Source organism: Scyliorhinus canicula, chromosome 5 (assembly GCF_902713615.1).
Source record: "Scyliorhinus canicula chromosome 5, sScyCan1.1, whole genome shotgun sequence".
Taxonomy (NCBI): Eukaryota; Metazoa; Chordata; class Chondrichthyes; order Carcharhiniformes; family Scyliorhinidae; genus Scyliorhinus; species Scyliorhinus canicula.
Window position 1 is genome coordinate 74,304,662 of NC_052150.1, and position 10,318 is coordinate 74,314,979.

The window sequence follows — 10,318 nt, forward strand, 5'->3', positions numbered from 1 at the left end:
CTGCTGTTGGACACCTCCTTCACTTGGCACCAGAAACTGACATTGGGAAGAGGCTTCAGCCACACATGAGATTGCTAGATATTTGTCAGCAGCTTTTAGAGTTCCATAACTTGCTTGAGTAACAAGTCAACTTTTGTTGAGGGATGTACTGAGCCCCAAAACAGAAACATTTCTGGATGAACCACAAAATGAGGCAACATCACTAACATTGTCCTAAAGCTTAGTTGGTCTGTGTTTAGGCACAGGCTCTTCTAGCAGCTTTCCTTAATTTTGATCATGGCCTTCTCCTCATCTGATTTATGGTCATTACACTTCAGGCCCAAAAGACATTTGAAGCAAACATACCAGACCTTAGCTACAGACATAATAGTAGTGAGGCAGAGATCTTTTTGACTGATTTAAGGATTTTTGACCAAGGTTAGCCTTTAAATAAAAAACACAACAATTAGCAAATTTGAATCACATTTAATGTCCAATCACCATGGAAAAAATTGAAGTGGAAATTGAGGAAGAAATAATTTAGTAAATAGACATCTTGTATTACAGTATGAAAGTGTGCAATAGTCACATTGTAGATAAACGAATCCACAAGCAATTAGTTAGAATACAATCTAGAGGATAAAGTCCACTGAACCCCAACTGCCAGCAGGTGGTGCAAGTCTGCTTTTGGCTCAAAGCATCAGGGAAACACAAATTTACAAGGTTTAGAGGTGGACGTTTGGGAGGGAGGGTGAGAAAAAGAGGTCAGCTATGTTTCATGTTTATTAATTCCTTCACGAGAATTAAGTAGGCAGGTCCCATTTGGCCCACTAGCTCATGCACTATCATGGCCCCTTCACTGGGCTTGCTCTTGTATGGTCCCATCAAGACCATACCAGGTAACAATCAGAAGTAATTATCTTTTTGTCTTGGAAATCTACTCTTAATCCAATGAAACTACCATAAATCAGATTATATTAACTCAGTTGAAGAGTTTCAAATTTAGTGCTACAATTCAAACTATTGGGTATTGAAGATCAGTGAATCACAATTGTTTGGTCAAATCCATTAGGTGATTAGACTAGTTTTCTAACATTACTTTTCCAGTCACTGTCCAAATCATCACCTGTTTCTACCACCGCATTCTATACTGAGAAAAGTACATAGAAAGTAGAATTTTCCATAATCTAGGTCAAAAAGAGCAAGTCTCCCATCACAACACTAGCCAGTGAAAATAGGCAGACCCAAGCCTCGGGACATGTCAGAACTCAAGTGAAGACTCACCCACTGTGCTATTGTAGGAAAGATATTACTTTCGTCTCCACCTCTTGCATCCAGAGAGCTAGCTGTGATTTTACTGGGAATTCAACTGTGCAGATCGGCCAGTTACAAAATGTTGTCACTCCCACAACAGTGGCTATTTTAATTTCACTCCTAATCAGAGTGTGCAAGCTATATTGCTCCAAAGTGACAAAGTACAATATAGTGAATCGGTTGAACATCTTCCTGATTAACATTTGAAGGTGAATTTGAAAAAAAAAAGTGTACTTCTACTGTTAAATGACCTGTGATCAAAACAGTGACCAAAAAGCTGGGTTATATCACATTAACATTCAGCCAAGTCCAATGTTAGCTATCACTGCTACCTTAGGACAAAGAAGTTGTGGGAAAAATCCAATAGAATTATATTAATAGGTTTTCACCACCTCAGACAGTAGCATTAGTTAAAAAGTTCAATATATCATTGTACCATAAATGAGATTAACTCAAGTGAAAGCCAATCAGTTAGAAAGAGCACTATCATTTAACGGTATAGCAGCAGTAATAATGCAAATAGCAAGATTTCTCAAATTTGCTACCTCATGCTTACTCTGGTTACAGATGCCTGGTAATGCAGTGGGTGGAAAACCCAACTGATGTACACAACTTCAGAGTGTCCATGATCTAGATACCCGATTTAACTTTTGTAACTCATTGCTGTACAGCACAACTCTTAAAAATGCTTACAAAAAGATAACTTAACATTTTCCCAGCATAAAAAAATACAAATCTAGTTGCTGCTGTTAAAGTCATTAGCCACCCACTGAAGTGGGAGGTGGACAGGGTTTTATATTTATATATGTATACACAGATATTAACAAGGTATAGACCATTCAAGTATTTGATTGGAAGATAGCTATAGTCTTATTAGAAATTACCAATTTGGGGTGAAGAATATAGTATTCACATCAAATACAACTTTAATAAGATTTAACACTTACACCTTAAATGAATTCAATTTTTCCAATGATTATGTCATTTGCAGTTTACTATTACAGTAACTTCCTGTAGAATTTACCATGCAAACAAATGCTAACAGCATTGAATTTCATGTTGCAACACAGCTTTCAGGGCACTAAACAATACAAGATATCAACCCCATTTTTCAAAATTGAGATATACAACTGTACTATTGGAAATATTTTTCTCCAGTCCATTAAATTACTGTCCATTTCCAAGGGAAAATACCTCCAGCTCAAAACAGCATAATTAATGCACTGCGAAGATGTTGACTGAACCAATCTCCCAATTCATGGTTTCTACTCCAATAATTTTAGTTGGAAATTAGTGAGGAAATCAGACTTCAAATCAAGTTAGTATATTTACAATCTTCCCCATCACCACAGCTGAATAGATCACACCACTAGTGACAGTGCAATGAACTGAAACAATGTGAGCGATTGACATTCCCTTTTATTCTTATTGAAAGGGTGAGTGATTTCAAAGTTTAAAATTTAACGGTACAGTGTTACAGGTGGCAGAGAATACTGGGAACAGGACACATGGTAAAAACCACAGATAGTTTAAAAAGTCAACTGCAACATTAATAGTACAATTACTTTTGAGGTTGCACAATTGAGAGTCAAATCTACCCATGAATAAATAAGGCAGCAGATTCTGTCCCTCAGTTATTTGGCTGTGGCAGATTTGAGATAGGCTATCAAGTCTTCACGCTCACTCTTCTTCTTGATACCTGCGAAGATCATTTTTGTTCCTGGGATATATTTCTTCGGATTCTCCAGGTAAACCACGAGAGTGTCCTCACCCCAGGTGATACCTACAAAAAAAAAACAAAGACAATATGAGCACAAGTCTTCTCTTTCAAGTAGGAAAAGTCAAAAAGTGCATTCCATTGCTCAGAATAGAAACAGCTGGCCAAGAACTGAAATACTGTCCTAATTGCCCAGATAGCAGGCAAATGAGTCAGACATAATCCAGTTTTTCATTAGCAGTGGGATTGAGTGTAAGAGGCATTGCAATTGGCCTGGCTTTTTATTTATATTTTCTTGGGATGTGGGCGTCACTGGCTAGGTCAGCATTTGTTGCCCATTTCTAATGAACTGTGTGGCTTGTTAGGCCATATCAGAGAGCGGTTCAGAGTTGATTACTGTCAACTTCCAGTGACAGCGTGTGTTGCAGGTGCCACTTAAAGAAGTTCAGCTGGCAGAGGAAGGAAGTCTAGGAAGACCAGCCAAGGCAGTGGAACAATTAAAAGCAGGAATTGACCGTGTGGAACAGAGACTGGAGTCCGAGGGCCAGGCTATTCAGAAAGTGGTGGGTGCACAAGGAGCAGCCTGCCTCGTTGGGCGGCCTAAATAGGAATGATGTGGGAGATCCATAAGTGGCTAAAGGAGAAGATGGAGGACCCGAGTCGCTCCCGGAGATAAAATTGAGCAGAGGCAACAAGGCTGGTGGACAAGATTCTGCGGGTGGACGGGAGGTATTCAGAGGCCCCAGAGGCAAGGTTGTTGAAGGAGGCAGGAACTCCAGATGAGAGTTCGGGCTGGTGTCCACAGGGAAGGCAGTTGCAGAGGGCCAGTGTGGAGTACAGGGAGAAGGCTAGTAGGATGCTGGCCCACCAACTCAATAAGCAGCAGGCGGCGAGGCGGATTGGAAGAGTGAAGGACGGGAGGCAAAGTGTAGTACTGGACTCCGTGGGGGTGAATGGGATACAAGTTCCACAGGTGGCTTTATGACTTGGAGCCACTGGCATGTGTGTGGGGGGCTACATTATCGCAGATCCCTGATACTGGAGGAGGATAAGGATCCAGAGCAGAGAGAGTCTTACCACCCAATACCGCTATTAAACGGCAAAAAACCTGGCCTCGTGTAGAGACTGTGCACTGAGAGTGATAGGGCAAGATCAGAAGGGGTTGCAAAGAGATGCAATTGTCAGTGAATGTCAAGAGATTACTAAACGTGATGATGCCCCAGAGGGACAGAACGTAGAGGTGTTAGTGGACGCAGAGAAGGCTTTTGATTTAGGTGGAGTGGGGAATAGCTGTGGGAGGTGTTGAGATAGTTTGGGTAGGGTTTGTGGACTGGGTTCGGATGCTGTACAGGGCGCCAGTAGAGAGCATGCGAACCAATCAGGTGAGCTTGGGGTACTTCGGGCTACACCGTGGGACAAGGCAAGGATGCCCTCTCCCTGTTGCTTTTTGCCTTGGAAATAGAGCCACTGGCAATCGCGCCTTGAGCAGCAAGGAGTTGGAGATGGATTGTGCAAGGGTGGGGTTGAGCATAGGAGGTCTATGTGGACAACATGCTGCTGTATATTTCAGACTCAGAGGTATTGGGGGAATAGTGAGTATTCTGGAGGAGGTAGCCAGTTTTCTGGGTACAGGCTAAAAGAGTGAGGTGTTCCCGATCGAGGCCAGGGGACAGGTTGGGAGAGCTGCTGTTCAAGGTGTTGGGGTGAACTTCAGATACTTGGGCATCCAGGTGGCGCAGGGATGGGAGCAGCTGCACAAGATGAATCCGGCTCATTTGGTGGAATGATGAATCGGGATTTAAGAGGTGGGACGTGTTGCCACTGTCACTGGCAGGGCAGGTGCAGACAGTGAAAATGATGGTGCTGCCAAGGCACTCATTTGTCTTTCAGAACCTCCTGATCTTTGTCCCCAAATCATTCTTTATGGAAGTCAATAGATTAAGGATAAGGTGATATCAGGGAATGAGTGGGTGAGGGCAAGATGTCCAATATTTATAAGGAGCTGATGGACTGGGATGGAGCCCTGATAGGGGAAGTGAAACCGAAATGAGAGGAGGAACGGGGGGGGGGGGCAGAGATGTCGGAAGAAGCGCCGAGGGTGAACGTATCCTCGTCATGTGAGGTTCAGCCTCATCTAATTTAAGGTTGCTCATAGGGCACACATGACAGCGGCTCGGATGAGCAGGTTTTGAGGGGGTGGAAGACAGGTGTGGGTGGTGCACGGGGAGGCCCACGAACCATGTTCACATGTTTTGGGCATGTCCAAAATTGATGGGGATCTGGCATGGGTTCACAGATGTAATGTCCGAGGTGCTGTGGGTGTAGGTGCTCCCGAGTCCAGAAATAGTGATGATGATTTAGAGTGGACTTCTTTTGACAGTGGTTGAAAGAGGTTCAATATTTGTCTTTACAAGTTATTGGATAAATATTTGAAAGCAAAATAAATTGTAGGCGTACGAGAAAGAATCAGGGGCTTAAAACTTAAACCATTAAGTGATGGGCTGACTGCCGTCAGTCAGTGCTTGACTATTCCATTTCAAATTTAATTCCGCACAAAAACAGCACTCTGACATCAACTGTGACGGACAACTAAATATTAAATTTGGCCCCTTAGCCTGGTCTCCCAGAGGAAATGAGTCCTCTCCACCTCTCTCATGAAATCCTTTAATCATCTTAAAGGGCTTCAGTTAGATGCTCCCTCAATCTGCTATATTCACATTTTAACCCTTTTTACTTGTTCTGATTAACTGCACTGTAATCACTCTGGGGCTAATATATCCTTCCTGGGGTGCGCGGTGCACTGCCAAGGAAAGATGCTGCATAAGCATTATCTAATCAGAGACCTGTGCAACCAAAAAAAACCCTCAAATTGAAGGGCAACATTCCATCATTTTCTAAACTTCTGTACCTGTCCAGTAGGTTTAATGATTTTTGTACGTGAACCCTCCTGTCCTCTAGTAAAACTTCCTAATGCAAAGATAGGTCAGAACTTCCACTATCTGTTGATTTCCTCAGCATTCTAGGATGCATTCCATTTCTGTAAGATTGCAAGATGTGACTATCTTAATTTCATTTCTGTAAAAGCAAGTTCTCATTCAAGAGCCTTCACTAATAAACATCCCAAATTGTTCAATTTCAATAAAACATTTGATGCCATTATTAATTTCTTGTAATGACTGAATAATTTCATAAATACAAAATAGGAGAGTATATGTGGGTATTGGTTTCACATGAACGCAACTTTGATGCTAGTCTCAAACACGACAGTGAAACCATTCAACATTGCTTCTCATTCCTTTAGGGCGCATATTAAAAGCCAAATAAAAATCTAACCACTGTAAAGATAGCTAATATGAATCATACTGATCAATGTGAAAATTGCTTAAGAGCAACCTTTAACTGATTGTCAACTCCCCATTTGTCAGCATGCACAATCTGACCTCATGCACAGGGTGTGCAGTTTCAAAGTGAGAACTAGGTTGGAGGCAGGATTGACATGATCTTCCAAACCTCAAGAAATGCCAAGTTGCTCATAAAGTACAAGTCACAAACAAGTGTTTTACCAGTTAATATTTTGTCAAGTCAGCAATAACATTGTCAGTAAAAGATAGTTACTTAGATGAATAAGCATTTGCTTACTTCAGAGATGCAACTGCTTTAGCATGCCAAAATTGAGGCAGTGTGTTTGACGTTTAAATCTAGGCAGTTAAATGTTGAGGAAAGCTCAAGGCAAAAAGACTTGTTGGAACAAGTTAAGATATCCAGATGACATTTGTCATGTTAAACTTCATTAGCACCAAAAAATTAATTTGCAATTTATTTGATAGTCTTTTACACACTTGCAGCTCCACATCTTCATCCCATTTTCTTCAAGAGCCATTAATTCAGCTCCTAGTGTGCACAAAAACTTTTGAAAAATCAATCTTTAAACAATTACCTGCCCATATCACCAAGACTGAATTCTGATTAATTTACACACCAAAAGCAGAATAACGTTCAGCTAGTGAAAAGTTTTAATGCTCACACAATTATTCAATTTTACAGTTCATTTGTGTCTGAGAGAGAGTGGGATTTAGAACCAACCCCCCCCAAAAGCTGAAGTAGAATGAAGAGCCAGAGGACTCAAGATAGCTTGTGTAACAATTATAGATTCAATAGTTGCTAAACATACCTTTGTTTTTGTTTGCTTCAGTGTAAGAAAATCCTTCAGCCTGCCCAGTCTTGCGTCCAAACAAACCAGAGAGGTTTGGCCCAGTCTTGTGCTTGCCTCCACTTTCAACAGTGTGACACTGCGCACACTTCTGTACGAAGACCTTCTTGCCCTTCGCTATATCACCCATTTTGCTCTGCAATTCCTTGAGGGAAGGGAAGGGGGTATTAGTATGAAAATGTACCATAACACCAACATTACAAGAGCTCTACCTTCAATTGTAGAAGTTGAACCGTTAAAGACACTGCATTTGAAGATCATTTAGATACTAGACTCCTCACCAAATTATCCAAGGAACTTATTTACTTTACCAACATTTCAGGCTTTTGAAGTAGATTTACTGCCCACAAGTTTAACATTGGTGCATAAAATGTTTCTACAGCTGCTAAACAAGTTTAAATCTAATGTCAAAAGCAGAGTTTAATGCAGAGAGAGAAAGATCAGGAAAGTGCTAAGAATTTTAAAGTGAAAGCACTGTTGGATCTACAGTCATTATTATGCACAAGGGTGATGGGGACCCACTGGCAGAGATGTAGATAAATTTGGTTTATGGCAAGTGGGAAATGTGAGGTTGGCCAAGAACAGCAAAATCTAGTGCAACAAAGCAACAATGAAGGCTTCAGCAATTGCCAGGGTTGGAAATAGGCAATATTACAGCAATGAAGGCACATGGTTTTGGTGATTCATTACACAAAACTGGAACACACCCACAGGTCAAATAGAACAGCAAGTTTGTCAACAGCCTGGTTTAGCCCAAGATGGCAGCCAGGGAACAGATTTTGTGGTGGGGAACCAAAGTCAGTGCCTTGGGAGGAAATTGTTGCTCATCTATTACTGGATGTCAGATCAGTAAGTCTTACAACATCAGGTTAAAGTCCAATAAGTTTGTTTCAAATCACTAGCTTTCAGAGCACAGCTCCTTCCTCAGGTGTCAGATTGGCAGCATGATAAATCAGACAGCAAATCATTGCCCACACCCCCACCCTATGCCCATGGGTGAGGGGAAAGATGGTGAGGGTAGAGAAGAGCAGGAAGGAAAGTCATTGCAGGTGATTTGCTGACTGATAATGAAACCACACAAGGGCAGACTACCAACCAGAGAAGAGGCACTGGAGTAGGTGTTCAAAATCAAGATGGAAAAACACAAGGGATATTTCAGCAGTAATAACCTACAACTGGTATAGGCTCATTCAACATCACAGCATGGTTTCTGGAGGTTGGCCGATTCATCCTCAAGACTAATTTGTAAAGTTATGATATCGTCTTCACTGAAAAGTTGCTGACCCATTTTTAATTCATCAGCTTTCAGTTTCAAAGGATGCTCCTTTCGCAGCTTAACTTGGGGAGGCCAAATTCAAGGACAGACTGAAGGTCATTCTAAAACTTTAAACGGTGGAAAATTCCCACTATTTAAATGCTTTTGAACATTAAAAAGAAAGACCTCAAACCGAAGGGCGGAAATGAGACAGTGAACCAGTCACAGGAGTGGAATGAAAGGCAGTCCCACCGGTTTGGAGGTTTCCTGAAGGCAGCGAGGCACCAATGCTGAAACTGATACTACATCAGGCAGACCAACCGATTCCATCAGAGTTAAACCGGAGACTGGAATATGACCATTACCTGAGGTTGGGCATTTCTCTGGTTAACAAACAGTTTACAGGGAAATTTTAATGCCATTCGGCCTATCGCTGCCCTTCACTCCCCCTTCCCCAAATCCAGCCACATTGTCGGGGCAGCGGGGCCCTTTCTAAGGCAGGGGGAAGAGAAATCACACCTCCGGACTGGAAACTTCCATTAATTCCTCCGGGTGACATTGCCCGCCCAAAACTGTAATCAATAAAAAGCAAACTGCGCCGGGCTAGGGGCCGGGATTTCACGGAGTCTCCCGGGAGGAGAGCTCAAATGAAGTGAATGTCAGAGAGGGAGCCGGCAGCAAGAACCGGCTCGGAGCGATCCCAGACTGCAAACCAAGTGTTAGTTACCGCAGGGAACCCACTCCCTGCCCAGAGTCCATACAGAAGCAACCGCGCCCTCACCTCGCCGTCCGCACTCACAATCACCGCACTCAAGGTCGTTCCACACTGCCAAGGCCGGCCTTCCCCGCGGTTTTATTCGCAGCGACAAGTATGTATGAGAGAGCACAGGAGGTCCCGCCCCTACAACATTGCTATTGGTCAATTGGAAACACGTCACCAAGGGCTCTGAACACTTATTGGATGACAGTGCTGCCAATCGAAAGGCACGTGATCCACGCCTTCCGGCCATCAAGTTCGGATGATCCGGAAATAAACCCGGGCCAGAATGCATCGTGCGCAATGACGTCAAATGAGTCAGGAACAATCTGGGGTGAACTGGAGGGAGGTCATCAGAACTAGAGAATCCCCTCAGTACTGCAGGAGGTCATTAGACCATCCGACCTGTACTGACCCTCATAAAGAGTCGCCTACCTAGGCTCACTCCCCCAGCCTATCCGGAAAACCGCACCTGACCAGCTCATCTTTGGACAGTCACACAAGGCTGGAAGCACAGCGGTTAGCACAGTTGCTTCACAGTTCCAGGATCCCAGGTTCGATTCCCAGCTTGGGCGTGTGGAGTCTGCACGTTCTCCACGTGTCTGCGTGGGTTTCCTCCGGGTGCTCCAGTTTCCTCCCACAGTCCAAAGATGTCCGAGCCGGTTAGGTGGATTGGCCATGATAAATTGACCTTGGTGTCCAAAAAAGGTTCAGTAAGAAGTCTTACAACACCAGGTTAAAGTCCTACAGGTTTGTTTTGAATCACTAGCTTTCGGAGCACTGCTCCTTCCTCGGGTGAATGAAGAGGTGTGTTCCAGAAACATATATATAGACAAAGTCAGAGATGCAATATGATACTTTGAATGTGAGTCTTTGCAGGCAATTAAGTATTTACAGGTCCAGGTGGAGCAACTGGAGGGAGAGATAATCACATGTTAAAAGAGGTGTGAATGGTCTCAAGCCAGGACAGTTGGTAGGATTTTGCAAACCCAGGCCAGGGTGGGGGGTGGGGGGTGGGGGGCGGTGGTGAATGTAGTGCGACATGAATGCAAGGAAAGATAAAATGCTGGAAAATCTCAGCAAGTC

The 10,318-nt window shown here is 43.1% G+C and overlaps 1 protein-coding gene across 2 annotated transcripts; it reads right to left on the reverse strand.

Moving 5' to 3' along the window:
- Nucleotides 1-450: 450 nt before the first annotated feature.
- Nucleotides 451-9,377, reverse strand: LOC119966054 (cytochrome c-like). Of its 2 annotated transcripts, none has more exons than XM_038797235.1 (3): nt 9,257-9,377; nt 7,182-7,365; nt 451-3,076 (listed from the first exon to the last, which is right to left on the reverse strand). In XM_038797235.1, the coding sequence occupies exons 2-3, from the start codon at nt 7,348-7,350 to the stop codon at nt 2,928-2,930; spliced, it is 318 nt and encodes a 105-aa protein (XP_038653163.1). In that variant the 5' UTR covers nt 7,351-7,365; nt 9,257-9,377; the 3' UTR covers nt 451-2,927. The 2 variants fall into 2 exon arrangements, with proteins under 2 accessions (XP_038653163.1, XP_038653164.1); XM_038797236.1 differs by having other exon boundaries at nt 9,275-9,357.
- Nucleotides 9,378-10,318: the final 941 nt, after the last annotated feature.

Excerpts from the sequence above, each read along its gene's own strand:
- LOC119966054 (XM_038797235.1), bottom strand. The coding sequence starts at position 7,350 with ATGGGTGATATAGCGAAGGGCAAGAAGGTCTTCGTACAGAAGTGTGCG. Across the intron at positions 3,077-7,181 it reads TGAAGCAAACAAAAACAAAG|GTATCACCTGGGGTGAGGAC; the intron begins GTATGTTTAGCA and ends TTTTTTTTGTAG.